Below are 23,987 nucleotides of genomic sequence, written 5' to 3'. Positions count from 1 at the left end.
CAACCTCACATACAATATGAGTTTCTTTATTGAGGAGAAACCCTTCAATACGTGCCCTTCATTTTGGTTTTACTGTACATTCAGGGGACAGATAAATGATTCTACACTTTTTTTGCTATTAGAAAAATGAAATATCTTTTATTAAGAAGTGCAGTGTGAAAAGATGCAGTCAAAAGTGAATAAAAAGACCATTTGTGTTGAAAGGAAAAGAATTAGAGGATAATATTCTTTATCAATTGTTAATCCAACTAAGGCTTTGTAAATCTGCTGTTTCAGTGTTCCATATTTACTTGATGTTGGAATTGAGATCATTGAAATGCAGTGATGAGTTCATTTGTGAGAAAAGGGTTTGATTTATAAATAATTCCATTATGAAACTAATTTAAAAATGGAGGTAAATTGTTTGAAGTACTGTATATTTCATTGAAACTACAGTATATTCAATTATATTTTTCAATTTGAAATTTGCATGTAGGATTGGGGAAAAAATCTGAAGGAGAGTAAGATTTATAGTTTGCAGAATAATTCACTTTCTGGGAAGGTGAACTGAGGGATTTGCAGTCACGAATCATGCAACACAATGAAACTAAAAGGTTACGCTCCTTGCACAGCTCCACTTTTTGCTGATTGAGCTGTCATTTATGGGAGGCATGAGACATTGGAGGTAGTCATTCCAATAAGCCAGTCACCATAATGTAAACCCTAGAAGTCCCTCTTGTATTTTCCCAATTTTAAGCACAAGCCATATGTCAACTAAGCTGGCATGGATCCTGCAGATGAATTATCTTCTTGTTTGTTGTGGAAAATGGAACTTTCTGCCAAAGTATGTGGACACATTTCGTTGTGGCCAAATTTGACTTGTGTTTATAATGTTCCCCATGAAGGGTTTTATAACTCTGGCAAATATGCTGTTTTTGGATATGTGGCCTCCCAGAATTGTTGTTCAAAAGGTGGAATCTGGAGCAAGGTACAGATATGTGGAAGTGTGCCTTTTAGGAAGCATCTTTCCCAGTGTTCCTCTGCTAAGTGAGAGTGTGAGTGAGATATAGTGGAATTGTGGAATTTGCACTTCAATGGCTTACTTTTGTTTCTTGGGTTTCGCTACACAGAGAGTTCAACAACGGTTGTTTCCAACTTACTTCCATTTCTCAGTTAGGTAGCTGAGATCTATCTGATTTGTGAAGACGTAGCTCTGGAGAGAGAAGAATTCATTCATACTTGAAGTTCCTGCATCATCAGGTATTAGTCAGTATCCTCAGGCAGTTTCAAAAAGCAACGTATCATTACAGAAAGGAAAACTCCTGTGTTAACTCAGCCAATCAGTCGTAGACATCATTGACTGGAGATACTTCTGTCCCTATGTTGTATAGTCTTGTAGTCTTATTTGTAAAAGATTATTTTGGGAATGTAGTGAGGTTATGTCTGGAAAGGCAATTCACTGAATGTAAAATTAAATGCATTGCAGTGTAGATAGGCTGGGAAATTACATAAATTCTATTTGTTCTCATTTTTGGCATTCAGCTAAAGAGCAGATGTATGTACAATTTTTATTCTACACAATGACAATGATCAGAGAGCCTAATTCTTAAAACATTGAGTCTGACTCCTAAGCTGAGTTAAAGATTAATTTGAGTGTTGTTTCTAGACCTATATACAGCTTTAAATTCATCCCTGTAGTTCCTATAATGAACAACACTAGATGCTAGACTTTATCATTGCAGATGTTCTTTTATCACACAGGCGTATATTCTTCTGGACTGTGGAGAAGACAATGTTTGCATCCCAGCCCTTAAACTTTCAGCTGTCCCGTAAGTTGAAAATCCTGCTCTCTTTTTGCTCGAAGATTTTCAGTACTTGTGCTTCACAGTTCAATACTTGTCATGATTGTGTTGAGGTGATGGTTTTTATTTTCAGTAAGAGATCAAAGGAGCGATGTCTATTATCTGTGTGGTTTAATTGTAATTGGTAAGGGCTGTCAATCTGTTTGGAAGAAGATAATAATTAACATATACCGATGGTTCATTTTTTATACTTCACAGTGATACACATCAGGTAATAATTGGAGACGAAAACCCCCTCACTTTAATCATAAACGCCAGGAATGAAGGAGAAGGAGCTTACGAAGCAGAACTCAGTGTCAGCATACCATCAGAAGCAGATTATATTGGGGTTATTCGCAACAAGGAGGTAATGAAAAAGTGACTATGTAATAAACTGCTAATGCAGCGTTTGAACAAATGGTCTCGAGACGTACATAGAATCTGGAACAGTACAGCACAGGAACAGACCCTTCAGCCCATGTTGTGCTGAAATAATAAAATCAATGATCAGATGCCCATTTAATCCCTCTGCCTGCACAATGCCCATATCCTTCTATTTCTTGCTCATTCATGTGCCTTTCTGAGAGATTCTTGAATACCCCTGTCATATTTGCCTCCATCGCCATGCCAGGCAACACATTTGAGACGCCCAACATCCTCTGTGCAAAACAAACTTGCTGTGCACATTTCCATTGATCTTACCTCCTCTAACCTTAAGTGCATGCCCTCTGGTATTACAGATTTCAACCCTGGGAGAAAGATGCTGTCTGTGTATTCTATCTGTCCCATTCTAGTTAACCTCCTCTGCATGCTTTCTAATACCTCCACATCCCTCCTAAAACAGGGTGACCAGATCAGAATGTAATACTCCTGATGTGGTCTAACTAGAGTTTTAAGAAGCCACAACATTACTTCCCAACTCTTGAATTCATTTCCTCAATTAATAAAGCTGTGCATGTCATATACCTTCTTAACCAGCCTAACAATCTACTTGAACCTCTCATTGTACAGCAGAAAAATTTAATTGAATACCATTTTTAAGCTTATTTCACTGAAGGTGATTGGGTTGTGCTAACACACATTTACATCGAGGAATGAAATCTATCATCCTTGCCCATTCTAGCCTATATCTGAGTCCATACCATCTGTTTTTGTTTTGCTGCTCTGAAATGGTCTAGCAAGTCACATGTATCCCTTCAAACCCTGGAGCTACAAATGGTGAATCACCACCATCAATTTCCCAAGAGCTATTTAGGAGATGGGTATTGAATGGTGGCAATTTATGGCCACAAACTGAAAGAGAAAAAGTAGAACTGAAGGCACAATGACTGATTTGTCTTGGTAAGAAGAATGGTTGTTAACTAATAGTCCTATCTTCAAATTTTTTTTCCAACTTCAGTCTTAAAGTTTGTGAAATAAGGTCAAAATTGGAAACCTTTTTACAGTTGGGAAGCAGGGCGTCCCAACTTTTTATGCCATGGACCTATACCATTAAGCATGTGGTCCTTGTACCCCAGATTGGGAACTTCTGTTTTAGAGTCATAGATTTGCTGAATTATACAGCATAGAATTAGACCATTTGGCACAACTAGTCTATGCCTAGTTTTCCATAAATTCTCCTTATTTTTGCCATTAAAAATACAACATAGAATCATGTAGTTTAAACTAAAGGAACATGAAGAGAAATCTAAAACTGAACTTAATGTAATTGTGCCCTTTTAAGTTTGGGAATTGAGTTTCAAAAATAATCAAACAAACATTACAATGTGACAATTATTTTCTGAATAATCATTACTTTTTGTCACCTTGTTTGGCTTGGAAAATATATCAAGGATCATTGCTCTTTAAAAATAAGGTGTGCCATCTAAGCATAACTTCAACACTCGTGAAGGCTAATACTGTAAAATTTAATACCTGTGATGCAGTTCAGTATTTTCCACCTTTACTGGACTTTGAGGGCTGCAAAGTGCCTGTGGTGCAAGTGTCTGCACATCTGTTGTATTCTTGGCTTGTTAATGTCCTGAAAATGATGCACATTAGGACCAGACCTCCGAATTTAGTCTGGGGACTTGAGCGGTGCCCCAGGTACGCAAGGTTCACGTAAAATGCATTCTGCTTGTGAGGCCCCTTGCCTTATGTTGAGAGTTTTGTTTGTAACAGGGTGTAATTCTTTTCAGCCTTCTGGGAATAGCAGTTGCTTTGGTTTCCACCTGTTTTATTGCAGCTTGGCTGTTTGTGAGAATGAAAAGATATTTCAGAATTGCACTTTCAACAATATAAGACTATTTACCAAGCAAGATGTCAATGTGTGTCATCTATATTGGGATTTTGGCTGTCCAACAAAATATTTCTCCAGATGAATGGCACAGAGCTCATGTTTTTGTTTCTGTTTTCTTTGTTCCCCAGGCACTGAGCAAGCTAAGCTGTGCCTACAACATAGGAAATTCAACTCGAATGGTCGTCTGTGACCTGGGAAACCCCATGGCAGCTGGAACCAATGTAAGTCAGAATAAAAGGCTTTTATGAATCATATTATTTCACATGGTGAAAATAGTAGGCAAAGTGAGAAAGCTATCATTCAACTCCTTTCTCAAGTGTTAATATTTAAAATGTTTTTAGGCTGGCAATTTTATAGTGTATTCTGAATTACCAGAGAGGCGAGCTTCAGAGAAATGTCTTGCACCATTTGACTTGATCTCACAAGCTGATGCATTGCTTCTCTGTTTCCATGCTAAACTGTTGTCTGGCAAGCAACTTTCATATAACTTCACCCTTTTTTAACACAGCTATCATGACAGCATTGTTTTTGTCTACATCATGTGAACTAGGCAAGCTTAAACAGTCAGGACGAAGGGTCTCGGCCCGAAATGTCAACAGTGCTTCTCCCTATAGATGCTGCCTGGCCTGCTGTGTTCCACCAGCATTTTGTGTGTGTTGTTGTTTGAATTTCCAGCATCTGCAGATTTCCTCGTATTTGAAGCTTAAACAGTAGTCTTTTTATGTTCCCAGGCTCCACATGCAATCAAAAGTATAACACTGAAGTGCTGCTTCATAATGCAGACACAATGATGAAGTACAGTGCTTGAGCTGGATCACTGTAATTTACTCAGTGTGTGGCTTTGCATTTAACCTTGTGCAACCAAACTTAAATTTATGTGTTTTGAACCAACTATATCTACTTGTATATAATATTTGATGATAATATGATAGAAACAATTTAACTTTAATAAACCAGTTACAAGCTTGAGGATTTATTTTCCATCCATGATTAACTATCTGCATTAACTTCAACTGATCAACTATAGATTGTGTCGTTTATGTTGCCATGATTATGTTTTTCACGATATCATCTCATCGTGGATGTTACCACTCCCCTAGACTGCTGCAGCCATTGTTTTTATTAGAAGCTCTTCAATTGCTAGGGAATTTTATCAGAGCTTGTTCCAATGTCAACTTCATAGATTCATTGGCAAGAAATAAAATCTAGCAGTCCCAAGAAATTCTATGTCAATAGTGGCACTTCCCATATGCCTTGACACTCAGTTTAGAAAAAAAGATCTGTACTAGTATGGTATCATTATAAAGTCTATCTCTGTGTCAAATCATATATTGAAACAACTTTAGGAAAGCTTTACAGTTGGGAACCTTCTAGAAACTGTTCTGCTGGCACAAAGTTTAGCTGAAGTGCGGAGGGAACCTAGCTTATAATGTAATTTTCAGATTAAAGGTCTCAACGCAAAAGGTGCTTGCTGGCCCACTGAGTTCCTCCAAGATGATGTTTGTTATAATTATTAGCAGAGTGTCCACGCGATTTTCAGCTCACCAGTGCAAACAAAGTGGGGCTAACTTGCAGGATTTTTGCAGCCTAAGTGTAATCCCCCATTGCAAGGATTTTCAGAATTAAAAACTGAAACCATTGTAATAGACGCAGCTCTGTTTTCAAAGTTTATGAAATCATCTTAGACATTCAATGAAATGACTTCCTTCAGATCACTTCAGGATATCGAGAGCCATTATATTCAACATCACAAATACTTCCAGCAGTTATATTAATGATGTCCATTTCTTAGATCAATATTGTGAACTTTCCTCTCTTTTTAGATGTGTATATATTAAAAAATATAGATTTTATCCAGTACATATTAAGCATTATCTAATAACCCTAAGCACCAAATGATCTAGTACAGCTGACTTTGTGGCCCTTTTACAGTTTGAAGATTTGTTATGGAGTAATACAGAATAGAAGCAGGCCATTTGGCCCATCAATCCATGCTAACCCAATGGATAGTAGTATTAACCCCATCTTCCAACACTTGTCATAGCCTTCAATGCCCAGGGAATCCAAGTGCTTGTCTAGCCACTTAATTGCTCCCAGCCACACTGCTGCCTCCAGTAATGCATTCCAGATACTCACCATTCTCTGGGTAAAAAAATGCCCTACTTAGATCCTCCCTAAATCTCTTACCCCTTACTCTAAATCTATATCCTATACCACTCATAAAATGATGTTCTTCAATCTTACCCCTTTTGGTTCAGGGAAAGCAGGCTTTGCTTCTCTAGTCTCTCCTCATAACTAAAATGCTCCATCTTCAACGACATCTGGTTTCTCTAGTACTATTGCATGCTACCCGTAGTTTAAAATTTCCCCCAGAATTTATTCTAATTGGTAAAGGAGAAATAAAAGGCAAGTATTTAAAAAAATAAGATAAAACATACAGAGTACTGTGCAAAAGTCTTGTGTGCATATGTATATATGGCAAGGGTGCATAAAACTTTTGCACAGTACTGTAACTGTACTTCTGCTGCAAAAAAAATCTAAATTTCATGACATATGTGAATGATGATAAAACTGATTCTGATGCGGGGCTCTGTTGTGGACTGAGTGTGGGAAGGGAGCAGGGAGAGAGGAATCATGGTTGAGAAAGGGGGAGGGGAGAGAGAGACAGTGGGAAGCACTGGAGTGACATTCTCTAATGAATTTGGTTGGAATCAAATGACCTTACCTGGTGTCTCGGGACTGGGTGACTTTTTGTACAGTACTGTATGTCTAGAACCTCTATCGCACAGTACAGCACCATCAAATGGTGAAAAGCGTTAAAAGAGTGGATGGGGAGAGGATGTTTCCTATGGTGGCAGAGCCTAAGACTAGAGAACACAGCCTCAGAATAGAGGAGTGTCCTTTTAGAATGGAGGAGAGGAGGAATTTCTTAAGCCAGAGGGTACTGAAACTGTAAAATTCCTTTCCAAGGGCAGCTGTGGAGGCCATCTTTATGTATACTTAAGGCAGAAGTTGATAGATTTTGATTGGTCAGGGTATGAAGGGAGGCAGGAGATTGGGAGGGAGAAGGCAGGAGATTGGGAGGGAGAAGGCAGGAGATTGGGGTGGAGAGGAAAATTGGATCAGCCATGATGAAATGGTGGAGCAGACTTGAAGGGCCTAATGGCCTGATTCTGCTCCTATGTCTTATGGTCTTATGGTGAATGAGTAAAATTTATCATACCCCACCCCACGAGATATTTTCAAACCCAACTCCTCCAAATTTTATCCAGCTGTTGTATAAACTCTAAAACTTCAGAGGAAGTGGTGGGGGGGGGGGGGGGGAAGCCCAACCTGCCATCCAGGATGTCATTAAATGAACTGATGAGCCGCCTAATCAGAGTGAATAAGTGTATTTACTGCTGAAGAAGGTGTGAGGCTGTGTGGGCTTAATTTCTTTGGTGCCATAGTTTGTAACTGTGGTTCACAGCAGGAGTTGAAAACTTAAACATTAGCAGCTGTTAATACTATGTGCTGTTCCTCCCCCAGTTGTCAGTGGGTCTACGTTTCTCAGTTCAACGGCTGGAGAAGGCAGATACCAATCTCAGCTTTTACCTGCAGATCAAAAGGTGAGTTCCAATTCAACCCTGACTACCTTTCTTTGTTTATAACTGCAATCGGAGCAACACAGCCTTCAGTGGACGAACGTGGATAAAGTTCATTGATCTGACTCAATTCCTTTTGGACATTCGTCTGGAAGAATGCACTTATCATCAGCATGTAACCAATACCACAAACACCATGTTTACATATATAAACCATGAATACAGAGGAACTGCTAACAGATAATGGCTTGCTGTTCAAGTAGCAGTTGGATTTGTGTTACCTTCATCCCTCCCCTACTTGCATACCTTCCCCCTCACCTATCACCTCCTATTCCCCTCCTTTCCTCTCCCGACCACCTTATTCTGGCTTCTTCCCCCCTCATTTCCAGTCCTGATGAGACACACACACACACACACACACACACACACACACACACACACACACACACAAAATGCTGGAAGAGCTCAGCAGGTCAGGCAGCATCTATGAAGAGGAATAAAGAGTCAACTGTTTATTCCCCTCCATAGATGCTGCCTGGCCTGCTGAGTTCCTTCAGCATTTTCTGTGTGTTCCTATGGATTTCTAGCATCTGTAGAATCTCTTTGTGCAAATGATGTTTTGTATTTTTGCCAAATAGAGCTTGAAATTTAAATCTCTCTCCTTCTCCTCTGAAAGCTATTGCTATATCAACTTGCTGAGGCATAATTAATCACCTTAAGAGTTTTTACATTTTTGTGATTTTCCTGCTTAGTTGCTCTCCTATATTTGTCCCACTTATTGATGGCCTATATAATTCACCCAGCAATATAATGTTCCCTCTAGTGTCACATACCAAACTGATCATCGTTGACTTCTCCAGCATTGTAATGTTCTCTTTAATCAACAATTAATCAAATCTTCAATTTGCCCAGTTCTGCCCCCCTCTGGAGCCAAATTTCAGCATTCACCTGAATGTCAGATTCCCACGTGGCTACCTGTGCCTGTGGTTCATTCACCTTAGCTATCACACTCCATACATTGCTATACATACATAGTAATATGTACTTACAGTATATAATTCCTATTTTTACTGTAAACTGTTTATGCTGACCTGATTTAGTGTGGTCATGGCTAAAATTAACTGCTGCCTGAGCAAGGACTTGGACCTGCTATCTCCACGACTGGTCTACAGTGGACACAATCTCTTTGACTCTTCATTTGGCTTTGGAACACCTAGATAACAATACGTACCTCAGGCTGACATTTATTGATTACAGCTCTGCATTCAACACTACAATCTCCTCGTTACTAATAAACATTCTTCAAAACCTGGGTCTCTGTATCCCACTCTGCAACTAGATCCTCAGCTTCCTCGTTGGGAGACCACAGTCAGTGCGAGCCAGTAATAACGTCTCCTCCTCACTGATGATCGAGAGGCACACCTCAAGGATGTTCACTGCTCTACTCTCTCCACACTCACGATTGTCTGGCTAGGCCCAGCTCAAACACCACTTTTCACAGCAGAATCTCAGATCGCGACAAAGAAGCGTAGAGTGGTGAGATAGACTGGCTGTTTGAGTGGTGCCGCAGCAACAATCTTGCACTCGATATCAGCAGCATCAAGAGATTGATTCTGGGCGAAAATCAAAAGTCGGGAGAACACACAGCAGTCCTCATTGAGGGGTGGAAAGAGTGAGCAGCCTTAGGTTCCTGAGTGCTAACATCCTGGGCCCAGCTCATTGATGCAGTCATGAAGTTGTTCCTTTTCATTAGGAGCCTGAGGAAATTTGGTATGTCACTAGAGCAGGCATGGGCAAACTACGGCCCACGGGCCATATGCGGCCCGTTAAGCTTTTTAATCCGGCCCGCAGAACTTGATGAAATTATATTAATAAACCTTGTTTTTTCCCCGCAATTCTGGCATTTTCCCAATAGATGACGCACTCTATATACATTGACCTTTGTTGAGGTGCAGCGTATTACTCCACATTTGCGCCTTACTCTTTGTTCGGCTCGACCTATTTGTGTGAACAGGCGTTCAGCGTCATGAACATCAACAAAGCCAGCCACAGATCCACGTTAACTGACCAACACCTCAGATCCATCCTGAGAATCGCCATAACAAAACTAAATCCAGACTTTGATGCGCTGGCTAAAAAGGGAGACCAACACTGTTCCCACTGAAATTAAAAATAAGTTTCTTCGTTGTGTTATGTAAAAAATGCATTTGAAAATAATTTTTTTCAATAAGCCTTACATGTTACATGTCATTTCTGTTAAGTGATGGACATGAGTAGTGCGCAGGTGCACGTACGTTCTCAAAATAAAAAATGCGCTCCAGATCAAATAACGCACTCCGCATACCGGCGCGCTGTCACTGTTCTGTCCTTGTGCTGGTCGTTGTTGAGTTTTGGCACAGGGGACAATTGAATAAGAAGGAGCAGGACAAGTAGACCTGCATCTCCTACCGTTTTTGAAATAAAGACAATCAGGAGGAGAGTGATGATGATAATATCTTGAAGGATAACAGAATTTTCAGTGCTTTAAAATAATAACTGTTACTATTAAACAAAGCTGTATTTTATTCATTTAATTTTCAGTGTTTTAAAAGTCATTTCAATAAATAGCTAAATACCATGGGACTTCAAAGACAGATATTTTGTTGTAATGCATTTGTTCATTTTCAATTGAAATTAAAGCACATGTTTTCTACATATCCCATGATATTTTATTTTCTCTTATGAGGTGTATTACCAAAACACTCCGTCCATCTGCTCCTGGTCCGGCCCCCCTGTCAAATTTTAGAACCCTTTGTGGCCCACAAGTCAAAAAGTTTGCCCACCCCTGCACTAGAGGATCATGCAAATTTCAAAGGATATGCAACTGGCAGCATCACAGCCTGGTACGGAGGTTCCGAAGCACTGTATCACAAGAGGATTGTAGACTCAGCCAGTTCCATTACGGGTACAACCCACTTCCACTGACAGCATCTACAAGAGACAGTGCCTCATATAGTCAGTGTCCATCTGCATATGCCCTCTTCATGGAGGAGGTAGTCTGAAGACCCACACTCAATATTTTAAGAAATGCCTCTTCTCCACAATCATATTTCTGAGTGATCCATGAACACTATCTTGTTCTTCCTCTTTTGTGCTGTTTGTTTATTTTTACAGCTTACTGTGTACTGCTGCTGCAAAACAACAAATTTCACAATATATACTGTGAGCGTGTGTATTTGGTTTTGCTCTGTAGGTTTAAGGAAGGATATACTTACATTAGAGGCTGTGTGGAAAAGACTTTCTGGGTTGATTTTTGGGATGATAAGGTTGCCATGTGAAGAAACATTGTTTAGTTTGTGCTTATGCTCATTGGAGATGAGAAGAGTGAAAGATGATCTTATTGAAACATTATATTCTGAAGGGGGGGACAACAGGATGACTGCTGAGAGGATGTTTTCCTCAGTGGACCACAGATCATCCATTTTTGACAGAGTAATGAGGAATTTCTTCCTTCAGAGGGTTGTGAATCTTCTGAATTCTCTGTTTTCTGAATTGATTTTATTTTTAGTAAAACCACTTGGAAGTTTAATGAGGTCAACATTTCTGTCTTAAATGATTATCCAGTCCTCAAGGGCAATGCCAGAGTAGTTCATTCTGCAGTTCAACCTCTATTATAATGAAATAAGAATAGAAAAACAAGATTGGGATGAAAGTTTTATCAACGTAAAATATCTAGATTTGATTGAGCCTCAAGCTCTTCATCATTCATATTCTGTTTAATGCAGTATATGTCATATGGTAAAAGCCAAGACTAACCGGGCTGGTTATGAAGAATGTTCTGCCCTTTTATGAGTTAAGCCGAAACCTGGATATGGAATTTCTCAATAAATATGAGTAAATTGTTTTTGTTATTCTGACTTTCAAATCATTCCTTAACAATTCCTTCATTAAGAAACACCATCAACTTGCAAATTAATATATTTTTTGTTTAATGGTGTTTAAGTTAAAATATCAAGCATTGTGTAATTCCTGCAGCATATCATTTTAATATAATTTCTCACATTTTGATTTGTTCAGTACAATTTGAAGTACTGCCAATGTTGTACTAGTTTTTATCTGCTTTGCATTTTAGTTCAAATAAGGATAATCCAAACAGCAACCTCGTGCAACTCCAGATCAGCATCATTGCGGTGTCTCAGGTTGACATTCGAGGGTGAGTGGACTGGCTCTTCCCTTCCCTAGTTAATGACACGATCTCTTATTTGCAAACATTCTGTTTACAGTTTTTGCTATATATTGATAGTTATCCTGAATACTTTCAACAATCAAGAAAAAGTGCACCATTTACAGTGGCATGCAAAAGTTTGGGCAGCCCTGGTCAAAATTTCTGTTACTGTGAATAGAAGTGAGTAGAAGATGAACTGATCTCCAAAAGTCATAAAGTTAAAGATGAAACATTCTTTTCAAAATTTTAAGCAAGATTAGGGTATTATTTTTGTTTTGTACAATTTTAGAGTGAAAAAAGGGAAAGGAACACCATGCAAAAGTCTGGGCACCCCAAGAGATCTGAGCTCTCAGATAACTTTTATCAAGGTCTCAGACCTTAATTAGCTTGTTGGGGCTATGGCTTGTTCACAGTCGTCATTAGGAAAGGACATGGGATGGAAATGTCAAAACTTTATAAATACCCTGACTCCTCAAACCTTGTCCCAACAATCAGCAGCCATGGGCTCCTTGAATCAGGGGCTGAGCACTCTGAAAATTAAAATAAACGATGCCCACAAAGCAGGAGAAGGCTATAAGAAGATAACAAAGTGTTTTCAGGTAGCCGTTACCTCAGTTCGTAATGTAATTAAGAAATGGCAGTTAACAGGAACGTTGGAGGTCAAGCTCAGGTCTGGAAGACCAAGAAAACCTTCTGAGAGAACTACTCGTAGGATTGCTAGAAAGGCAAATCAAAACCCCCGTTTGACTGTAAAAGACATTCAGGAAGACTTAACAGACTCTGGAGTGGTGGTGCACTGTTCTACTGTGCAGTGACACCTGCACAAATATGACCTTCATGGAAGAGTCATCAGAAGAAAACCTTTCCTGTGTCCTCACCACAAAATTCAGCATCAGAAGTTTGCAAAGGAACATCTAAACAAGCCTGATGCATTTTGGAAACAGTGTGATCACGGGAGGAGGAGCAAGCGTCTTGGGAGAGCACTGAGAGCTGCGAAGCATCTGAGGTGAGTGTGCTTTAAAAGGAGCGTGGAGGGCAACTGAAGGGTTAAACAGAGAGTTGATTTGTTGATTAGAGGTAGTGAGTACTTGAGATAATTGGCAGGGACAAATAAAAGGAGGGGTAACTGAAGAGGAGCGGCCAGTGGTGTGAGTGGCTCAGGATAGGAGTGGAGCTTTGAGGCTTTGCTTGAGAGGCTTCAGCGAGCAGGGGCTGAGGACGAGCTTGCTCCCAGTGAGGTAAGACCGAGTAAGTTCCTTTAATTAATTTAGTTAACTTAGGAGTAGGTAATGAAGGCAGCAGATAGGGCAGTCAAGTGCTCTGTATGTAGTATGTGTGAAGTCAGGGACAGCACAATTGTCCCTGATGACTACACCTGCGAAAGGTGCATCCAGCTGCAGCTCCTGACAAACCGTGTTAGGGAACTGGAGCTGGAGCTGGATGAACTTCAGATCATTCGTGAGGCAGAGGCAGAAATAAACAGGAGTTTCAGGGAGACAGTCACCCCTAGGAGTCAGGAGGCAGGTAGCTGGGTGACTGTCAGGAGAGGGAAGCAGAATAGACAGAAAGAGCAGAGCACCCCTGTGGCTGTTCCCATCAACAATTAGTATACCGTTTTGGATACTGTTGGTGGGGACGACCTACCAGTGACAAGTTGTAGTGGTCGCATCTCTGGCACTGAGACTGGACCCTCAGCTCAGAAAGGAGGGAGGGAAATGAGGAGAGCAGTAGTGATAGGGGATTCGATCGTTAGGGAGATAGATGAGAGGTTCTGTGGGAGAGATCAAGAATCCCAGGTGGTCTGTTGCCTCCCTGGTGCCAGGGTCCGCGATATTTCAGATCGAGTTCTCGGTATCCTCAGGAGAGAGAGTGAGCAGCCAGATGTCGTCGTCTATGTAGGGACCAATGACGTGGGTAGGAAGGAGGAGGTCCTGAGAGTTTAGGGAGTTAGGTGTAAAGTTGAAGGATAGGACCTCCAGGGTTGCAATCTCAGGATTGCTAACCATGCCACATGCTAGTGAGGCTAGAAGTAGGAAGACAATGCAGCTAAATACGTGGCTAAGGGGATGGTGCAGGAGGGAAGGCTTCGTGCTTCTGGACAATTGGGCTTTGTTCCAGGGATGGTGGGATCTGTTCCAACAGGACACTTTGCACCTGAACTGGAGGGGGACTGATGTCCTTGAGGGTAGATTTGCTAGTGCTGCTCTGGGGGATTTAAACTAGATTTGCAGGGGGAGGGGAACCAGCGTGTTAGAGCAGATAGTGAGGTGGAGGAGGATAAAGGTCATGCGAGGACTGCATGTATAGACAGCAATCAAAGGTTTGTACGTGATAGAAATGTTCTCAGGTGCATCTGTTTCAATGCAAGGAGTATTGTAGGTAAGGCAGATGTAGGTAGGGCGTGGATTGGCACATGGGATTACAACATTATTGCTGTTAGTGAGTCTTGGTTGCAGGAGGGGCAGGACTGGCAGTTTAATGTTCGGGGGTTCCATTGTTTCAGACGTGATAGAGGGGGAGGGATGAAAGGGGGAGGCGTGGCATTACTAGTCAGGGAAACTATCGCAGTTGTGCGTAGACAGGACAGCTCGGAGGGCTTGTCTACAGAGACCAAATGGGTGGAGCTGAGGAGCGGGAAAGGTATGACCACACTAATAGGGTTGTATTATAGACCACCCAATTGTCAGAGAGAATTGGAGGAGTAAATCTGTAGAGAGATAGCAGACCGATGTAAGAAACAGAAAGTTGTAATAGTAGGGGATTTTAACTTCCCACATATTGACTGGGACTCCCACACTGTGAGGTACCAACGAGAGAGGATGCAATACTTCATCTCCTGTTAGGGAACCAGACAGGTCAGGTGACAGAAGTATGTGTAGGTGAACAGTTTGGGTCCAGTGACTATAATGTCATTAGTTTCAAGTTAATTATGGATAAGGATAGGACTGGTCCTCGAGTTGAGGTTCTAAATTGGAGAAAGGCCAATTTTGTGGAAATGAGAAAGGATCTAGGAAGAGTGGATTGGGATAAGTTGTTTTCTGGCAAGGATGTGTTCAGTAAATGGAAGGCCTTCAAAGGCGAAATTTTGAGAGTGCAGAGTTTGCATGTTCCTGCCAGGATTAAAGGCAAAGTTAACAGTCATATGGAACCTTGGTTTTCAAGGGATAATGGCGATCTGGTTAAGAAAAAGAGAGAGGTGTATAGCAGGTATAGTCAACAAGGAACAAATGAGAAACTTGAAAAGTATAGAAAATGTCAGAAAAGACTAAAGAAGGAAATCAGGAAGGCAAAAAGAAGACATGAGGTTGCTTTGGCAGGTAATGTGAAGGTAAACCCAAAGGGTTTCTACAAGTATATTAAAAGTAAAAGGATAGTAAGGGCCAAAATTGGTCCCCTAGAAGATCAAAGTGGTCACACGCATGGAGCCTCTCAAGATGGGGGAGATCTTAAACAGTATTTTTGCATCAGTATTTACTGGCATAGCGTATATGGAAGGAAGGGAAACAAGCAGTGGTGTCATGGAACGTATAGATTAAAGAGGAGGAGGTGCTTGCTGCCTTACAGTGAATAAAGGTAGATAAATCCCCCGGGCCTGACATGATATTTCCTCGGACCTTGAGAGAGACTAATGTAGAAATTTTGCAGGGGCAATTTCTGGAAGCAAGCATCACACCGTCTGTAAAGAAGATGAAAAGGAGATGGCTTCTACAACAGGATAATGATCCTAAACACACCTCAAAATCCACAATGGACTACCTCAAGAGGCACAAGCTGAATGTTTTGCCATGGCCTAACAGTCCCCGACCTAAACATCATTGAAAATCTGTGGATAGACCTCGAAAGAGCAGTGAATGCAAGACAGCCCAAGAATCTCACAGAACTAGAAACCTCTTGCAAGGAAGAATGGGTGAATATCCTGCAAACAAGAATTGAAAGACTCTTAGCTGGCCACAGAAAGTGTTTACAAGCTGTGATACTTGCCAAAGGGTGTGTTACTAAGTACTGACCATACAGGGTGCCCAAACTTTTGCTTCGGACCCTTTTCCTTTTTAGTTATTTTGAAACTGTAAAAGATGGAAATAAAAAAGTAATCTTGCTTAACATATTAAAGAAATATTAACTTCATGCATTTTGGAAATCAGGTCATCTTTTACTCGCTTAGCTATTCACAGTAACAGAAATTTTGACTAGGGGTGCCCAAACTTTTGCATGCCATTATAGGTGATATTTTCCCTCATGCTCCCTCCTTCCTCATCTTAAAGTTCACCCCATTTCAGAATCAGGACAATCAACTAACAATCCCATGTTACTAGTTGTATGGGGTGGTGGTGTGGGCCTCTCTTGTATAGCATCTGCTGACTGTGCCTTCCTGCTTTTTCACTTCCTCTCCACTTCTGCTTTCTGTCACTTTGGTAACCTGAACAGTGAACCTCTTCAGCAGTCCGGCATCTTCCTCACACAGTACATTGGAAACTGTAGTGTGCAGGATGCACAGCTGACTGAGTTACACCAGACGCTCAGTACACTGAGTGAAATTTGGAGAATTATGTAACATGAAGCTGATCTGATGTTTAAAATGTTAAAATTCATCCCCAAGATACAAAAATATTTGTTATTTTTATATATAAAATATCTGGACAGTAATTTCCAAATTGATGGCTTTGTTGAATCAAGCTTATTAAATTATTTCATGGTCACTGGGGCTCAGTAACTAGTACTGTCTCCTCCAGGCCAAAAGGCTCAAACTCAAACCGTCTAGTGCATCACCTGGAGGAGCTTCTGTTTAGATGTAATATTAAGTCAAGTTCTGCACACTCTCTCAGGTGGATGTGATGCATTCCATTATCCTCCATCAACAGTCATTCCTGGTGTCCGGGCCACTATTTACCACAGCTAACACCACAGAAGTCCTGATGAAGGGTCTCGGCCCAAAACATCAATACCGCTTCTCCCTATAGATGCTGCTGATGCACCATCAATAACTCACACTGAGACGTAAGGCGAGATATTGGCTTTTATTGACTGGAAGAAGGAACCAGGAGTGAGTGTCTATCATACAATGTCTTGGAGACTGAGGCCGAGCGTCAGGCCGCAGGTCTCCTTTATACAGGGGCCTGTGGGAGGAGCCACAGGAGCAGTCAGCAGGGACGTGTCCCGACAGGCACATAGTTCACCACAGCTGCCTGGCCTGCTGTGTTCCACCAGCATTTTGTGTGCGTTGTTCGAATTTCCAGCATCTGCAGATTTCCTCGTGTTTGCACCACAGAAGTTCGTTATTTACACCACTGTTAGTGAGAGCTTGACGTGGCTACACAAAATGCTGGAGCAACTCAGCAGGCCAGGCAGCGTTTATAGTTTGAAGTACAGTCGACATTTTGTGTTTCTTACATTACAAATGGAGACTGCGTTTCAGAAGTGCGTCTGTGGCTATAAAGAGCTTTCCATCTATTACAGTTATTTTAATTTGCTTCAACAAAGTAACAGAAAGCGTAGGTGATGACAGTGTACTGGATGTGATAAACATGAATTTCATGATGTGTTTGAAAGGGTGATATAAGGAAAAGAAAGAATCAAGGACCAGGTTGATTAAAAACAGCTAAATCTGGAAAACATCTGCTAGGACTTTCCCATGTTTATGAGATATAGAATGGGTATGCAAGGCAGGACCATTGTTACTTTTAAAATAAAGCTCATAAATTATTTTGACTTGGTGTTTGGAAATATCATCATATTTAAATAGGAAAATATATTACTGGGTGCTGGTAATTTGGAAGACAATGCCAAAATTCAAGAGATGCTGCACATGTTGCAATCTAGAGCCACAGTCAGTCTGTGGAGGAGCTCAGCAGGTCAAGCAGCATCTGTCTGGAGGGGAGGGATGGTGGAAGAACTTCAAAAGTTTGTAAATTTATAAATGTATATGCCTAGTGGGTTGATAAAAGTTGAATGGATGGTAGCTGTTAATAGAGAGACATTATTTGAACAGAAAAGGGTAAAAGGATTAGAGGAGCCATGCTCAGAAAATAGGCAAGTAAGTGTAGAGCATCACATTGATAACCCAGGGAGGTCAGAATTAAACCTGAATGGTTTAAATAAAATGACTAAGTGGCCAACCAATTCAGCTGCTCACAAACATCCCGTACAATGTGCCATCATTAAAATCTCCATGGTAGGTAATTCTTCAATTATGTATACTTTTCCAGTATCTGATCTATTATCTTGGGGGAGGGTGTTTAAAATCCCCACAGTGTTTATGCATTTGTTAATATCTGTGGGCTATTTTTACTGCATTCACTTTATCTCATTTTGTGTGTGTCTGATCTCAGTCTTCCAGGATGTGTGCTGGTTTGGCTTCAGCAATGAAGGGAATAGAGCTATTAAAGTGAATGTTGCAGTCTGATGATTGATGGTGACTGTGGAACTGCACCCATTAATATTCAGATTTATTTTCTTTCATCTGATTACACCAATATAAAATCATGGTCATTGTTTCCATGTTGTTTTCAAACAAAATCATTTCTCAATGACTTCCTTTCACCTAGTCTTTCAATCCATCAGTTTGGCACACCTTTTATTTTTATATTGCAGTCGAGTCAATTGGTAAAGTGTGTCCTGTAATTGGTTTGTTACAATATGTGAAAACATTTTAAAAGACTAGTTATAAAGTGAATCAAAGTGGCAATAGAAAGTAAAGAAAAATCTAATATTCCTCTAGGCCAGGGGTTCCAAACTTTTTTTTAGCCATGGATCCTAACATTAACTGAGGGGTCTGTGGACCCCAGGTTGGTAACTCCTGGGGATTCTTATTAATCACATTTATCCTGATATATTTGGAGACTGAGTGTTTTGCCTAGTGCATATCAGACTCTTCCTAACAAATGTTCCTGTTTCACAGTCCTGATGTGCTAAATTGGTTGTTTATACAGCTTCTCCTCATAGTTTTCTTCTTCCATTGTGAATCTGAAAAATTGTTTTCACTGGCCATGAGGTATTTTGGGATGCAAAAGGCAATGGATAATTGAAATGTTTTCTTTCTCTGAAGTTGCATTACAAGTTTTCATGTTGATCCCAATTCAACAAACTATACTTCCTGTAAATGGTGCTTGGGTTTATCTGATCAAATCAAATTCAGAAATATTTGTAACAGCATTCTCAACAAACTTCGAGTAATGCAGTGGTACAGAACCTCCTTATCTAGCAAATGGTCACAGGGTATTTCCTGTTTTTAATTCTTCCCAAGCTTTTTTATTATGCTATTACTAAACACTTTTGCAGCAGGACCTAAAAATGTAGACTAAAATAGTTTTCTCCTGTCAGAATATTTTAATTGATAAAAGATACAATACAATCTTGAAATGCTTCTGTATCCATAAAGGACATGAATCTGACCATTTTCAGCAGTTATGAAATCAAAAGAATAAAACAGAAAATACTAGAAGCATTCAGCTGTTCAGGCAGTGTCCATACAGAGAGAAGGAGTGTGGAAGTTTCAATACAGAGACACTTCACCAGAACTGGAAAAGTAAGAAGGCAAGTTTTGAGTTGTAGGGATGGCGGAGGAAGGAAAGGTAGAACAACTCTAATAGAACGTGGCTAGGAGTACCATGGTGATATATTGTTTATGAAGAATAAGAATATTCCAGATACACCAATAATGATTGTCTGGACAGCTTAGGTGCTGTCAATAGATTATGCCATAGGCTAATCCAGAAACATTTTGAACAGTAACATATTGCATTTGAAAGGCATAAATATCTAAGGGCGGAGTTATTTTTTAGCATGACACTATTCTAGAGGGAGCAGATAGTGATCCTACATGAAAGAAGTCATTACCTGCCTGTTAGATTTTAGATTAAATTCCACTATTGGCACGTTTGGGTAGAGAGTATCAAACAACAGAATCTGAATTAGATTCATGTTTAATATCACTGGCATATGTCATGAAAATGTGTTGTTTTACAGCAGCAGTACAGTGCAGTACATAACAATTTAAATAAAATCTACAAATTACAATAAATAGATTCAGAATAAGTTTTAAATGGAATAAGTGGTGCAAAAAGAGAGCAAAAAATAGTGAGGCAGTGTTGATGGATTAATTTTCCATTCAGAAATCTGATGGAAGAGGGGAAGAAGTTATTCCTGAAACATTGAGTATGTGTCCTCAGGTACCCGTACCTCCTTCCTGAAGGTAGCAATGAGAAGAGAGCGTGTCCTGGGTGATGGAGGTTCTTAATGTTGGATGCTGCTTTTTTGATGCATCACATTTTGATGCTAGTGCCCATGATGAAGCTGGCTGTTTATTTCAGCAGCTTTTTGCAGCTTCTTCTGATCTTATGACTCCACCGACCAGTTAGAATGCTCTCCGTGGTCCATCTGGAGAGATTTGTGAGAGAATGGGGAGAAAGGTAGGAGAGGAGGGTCAGTTGATAATTGGTCTCTTGTCATATGTACCAAGATGCAATAGAAAACATTAATTTGCATGCTATCTAGACAGATCATCCTCCACATTGATATGTTGAGGTAGGACAAAAATGCATAATTTAGTGTTACAGTTACAGTGAAAGTACAGAGCAGATAGACAACTATTGTGCAAGGATCAAGACGAGTTCAAATGTTCTTTATTACATGAGAGGTCCTTTATACAGCAGGGTGGAAGCTGTCTTTGAGTCTGATGGTATGTGCTGTTGTGTTGTCAAGCTTTTGGAAGGGGGGAGTAGAGAGAATGATCAGGAAGAGAAGGGTCCTTCTTTATGTTTTCTGCAGAACATGTGGGAAAAAAAGTCAAAATACTTGGAGGTGGGTCTCTTGGCAAAATGAGCATGAAGAGGCCACAAAGGAATGTCAGAACAAAATCTGAGAAAGCTTTGTTAATGCAGTATCTAGGGGAAGGGATAGAGGTAGAAGAGACAGCTAATGCAGGGTATCAGGTCTCAGGTCTCTGGGTAAGCAAGTTTAAAAGTTTATTGCACATTATCAGAAATGAACAAAGGGAAAGGGTCTAGCAATTTCAAATTGGCAGCATTTGGTAGTCATTTCAATGGGAGTTTATATTAAAAGAAACACTTAAAAATCTGAATTAAGTTTTCCCAATCAGAGCTGAAGTGAATATCTACCCACGATAGCTGCTATAATATCCACTGAGTGCACTGCAATTAAACATTAAAGTCATTTCACTGCATGTTCTTCCCTGTGACCCAGGAATGACAATGACCATGGTACTGTCGGGATTGCATCACCTCAGAGTTCTCCTCCTACTCGCGTCCTATGCTAGTTTCATCTTCTAGTTCCTCGATTGTTTCTGGTTTGATGGCTTGCAATTCTGTACCTTGTGTGACCATGATAATGTCAAAAGCTGCAGCTATCAATCAATTGTCTTAGAGTGCATTTCTCAAGTGACAAATGATCAGTTAATCACATCCTGAGTCCATTTTTGGAAGCATATTTGTTTTCAATAGCAGGATAAGCATATCATATTAAAAATGTCGCATATCTGAATTTATGAATAGTCTTTTTGCCTTTTTTTCAACTAGAATAGCTATGATTCTGACAGTTTTGGTTATGTTTCATCTGACCTGAAATAATCAAACTGGAAGAAGACAGAATTTATAGAAAGAACATCTGAAGTTTCAGCAATAGCTGGAACCTTTGTTTTAAATGTTACAGCTAATGGGAGCAGAGGCATTCCACTGAGATGATATCACTTCACTGCTTTAACATCTTCTTCCCCAGTATTAATAAATGAAAGTCTCTGTATGTTTTTGACTGCGTATATTCACAATCACAATACTACTTCTGAGTGCCCCTTAAATTCTCAGCATGGCTTAGAAATTTATTTCAAACACTGATCAAAGTTTTACTTTCGAATTTCTTCCTGGTATGTTACCCCAAACTTTTGCTTCTCTGTCTTTAACAACTTTCACACCATATAAGAGAGTGATATCTCTCTTCTTCCCCCCCCCCCCCCCCCACATCCCCATAACTTCAGTAACATCTGAAGCTTTGCAGACTTTTTACTCTTCTTTATACTTACTGGAAAAATGTCTTTCACTTTTGTCTGCAGAGGGTGTGGTGAACTACATATAACTGTCTGGACATGCCCCCTGCTGACTGCTCCTGTGGCTCCTCCCACAGACCCCGGTATAAAGGCGATTGAGGCCTGAGCCCGGCCTCTCAGTCTCCAGGATGTAGTATGGTGGTCAACCACTGCTTGTTCCTTCTTCCAGTCAATAAAAGCCGATATCTCGCCTTTATACCGGGGTCTGTGGAAGGAGCCACAGGAGCAGTCAGCAGGGGGCGTGTCCAGACAGGTATATGTAGTTCACCACATTCACCCCCCCCCCCTTTGTTTTAAAAGAGGCTCCCCACGTGGCGAAGTTTCTTACGAGTATATTTACAGGTTAAGGTGGTCGAATCAGTCGCTGCGATCTACGTAGCTCCGGCTGTGATTGCACAGGTGCCGGTGGTGGTGATTGCACCGGAGACGGTGGTTGTGCTGGTTCCGGCTTAACTGGAGGTGTCAGCCCACTAGGTGTCAGTGATCCCTCATGCATGTGCGAGGCGCCTGGTATATGCACGTATGAGACGCCCGGTATTGGAGGGTCGTGAGGAGTCTGTGTAGGGCTCGGTGTGCGCGGTATCACCTCGGGTACAGGGTCCATAGTTACCGAGGAGTGTTCGGGGTAGTGGTCTGCTGCTCCTGTGGGCGCCAGGTCGCGGACGGAGACCATGTCCTCCCGCCCATCAGGTAAGACCACGTAAGCATACTGGGGGTTCGCATGTAGAAGGTGAACCCTCTTGACCAGCGGGGAGTATTTATTACTTCTCACATGTCTCCAGAGCAGCACTGGCCCTGGGGACGTCAGCCAAGCTGGTAGGGTGGTCCCAGTGGCAGACTTCCTGGGAAAAGAGAATAGGCGCTCATGAGGGGTGGCATTGGTGGACGTACATAACAGGGAGCGGATAGAGTGGAGTGCCTCAGGGAGGACCTCCTGCCATCAAGAGACCGGCAACCCTTTTGACTTAAGGGCTAAAAGTGTGGCCTTCCACACTGTGGCAGAGGGAAAAAAAACTGCTGACCAAAATAGGACACAAAATGCAATCTGATACCCTCTGAGCTAATCCAGTAAAAGTTCTGTTCAGTTGTCTGTTGCTGTTCACTGTAAGTAGTAAATGCCTTCTCACACTAGCCATCCTTTAATCAGTGGCATGATGAGAATTCTTCAATGTTGTTTCAATCAACTTAAAATTATGTTTATGACATACCACAAATTTATTGTTCCAGAATCCAAAATTATCAGCATCCTATAAATATGACAATTAGAAAATCATGCCTTGGACTCAGAACAACACGTTGACTTGAAGTGAACAAATAGAATTTATATTACTTGGAATTGTAGCAAATTATAAATCTGAGAAAAGACTGCAGCTAAAGGTTAAGAAAATGCGCAGAAAATCAAAGCTTGCTTCGCAACATGACTGCAGTCCAGGACAAAAGGAGAGAATTCATATCACTTGAACAGGAAGGGAATACCATAGGGATTACTCCCACACACAAACATCTAGAATGTTTAATAGTTGGTGAATTTCAAAATGTTGAAGACTGCATAATTTACAATGATGTAGAAGCTTCAATGAAGCTACAAACTACAATAGTGGTATTCATAATGGTCTTTAAGTTCTGTTCAACAGGTCTGTAATAATGTGGGTAATAGTTCTTAGAAATGAATTGAATATAGTCGTCGTTACTATTTGAGAAGGGAATACATTTTTACTTTAGAAAAACTGTTTACTTTCAGTTTGGAAGTGACAATAGGGATGCAAAGAAAATGTGTTTTTCTCCATCTGGCTAGGCTGATTTTAATTAGTTGAATTGCATTGAAGAGAATTGGGAAAAATTAATTCCCTGAGCATATTTATACTTTCTATAATTTTGGTTGTGGATGAATAAAAATGTTTTCTTTTTAATATAATGTTAGATGTGATGCTCTCAATTGTATCTTTGAAGGGTTAAGCCCCCTTCTGAATCTGTAATTCTATTTTTCCCTTTTATCTGAAGCAACTGTCTGCTCCTGTGTTTATTGCATGCATTTCTGTTTTTATTC

General features: G+C 40.5%; 1 protein-coding gene across 1 annotated transcript in view; it reads left to right on the top strand.

Moving 5' to 3' along the window:
• Nucleotides 1-23,987, top strand: part of itga8 (integrin, alpha 8) — a 242,751-nt gene that overhangs the window by 152,311 nt on the left and 66,453 nt on the right. The window contains exons 19-23 of the mRNA XM_059972246.1: nt 1,741-1,808; nt 2,040-2,187; nt 4,227-4,319; nt 7,627-7,706; nt 11,794-11,874. Coding sequence (XP_059828229.1) covers nt 1,741-1,808; nt 2,040-2,187; nt 4,227-4,319; nt 7,627-7,706; nt 11,794-11,874 — 470 coding nt within the window. The remainder of the gene's footprint in view (nt 1-1,740; nt 1,809-2,039; nt 2,188-4,226; nt 4,320-7,626; nt 7,707-11,793; nt 11,875-23,987) is intronic.

The sequence above is a fragment of the Hypanus sabinus genome, chromosome 6, assembly GCF_030144855.1.
Source record: "Hypanus sabinus isolate sHypSab1 chromosome 6, sHypSab1.hap1, whole genome shotgun sequence".
In the NCBI taxonomy this organism is placed as follows: domain Eukaryota; kingdom Metazoa; phylum Chordata; class Chondrichthyes; order Myliobatiformes; family Dasyatidae; genus Hypanus; species Hypanus sabinus.
The sequence above is the reverse complement of the archived record's forward strand: the minus strand, read 5'-3'. Positions and strand labels throughout refer to the sequence as shown.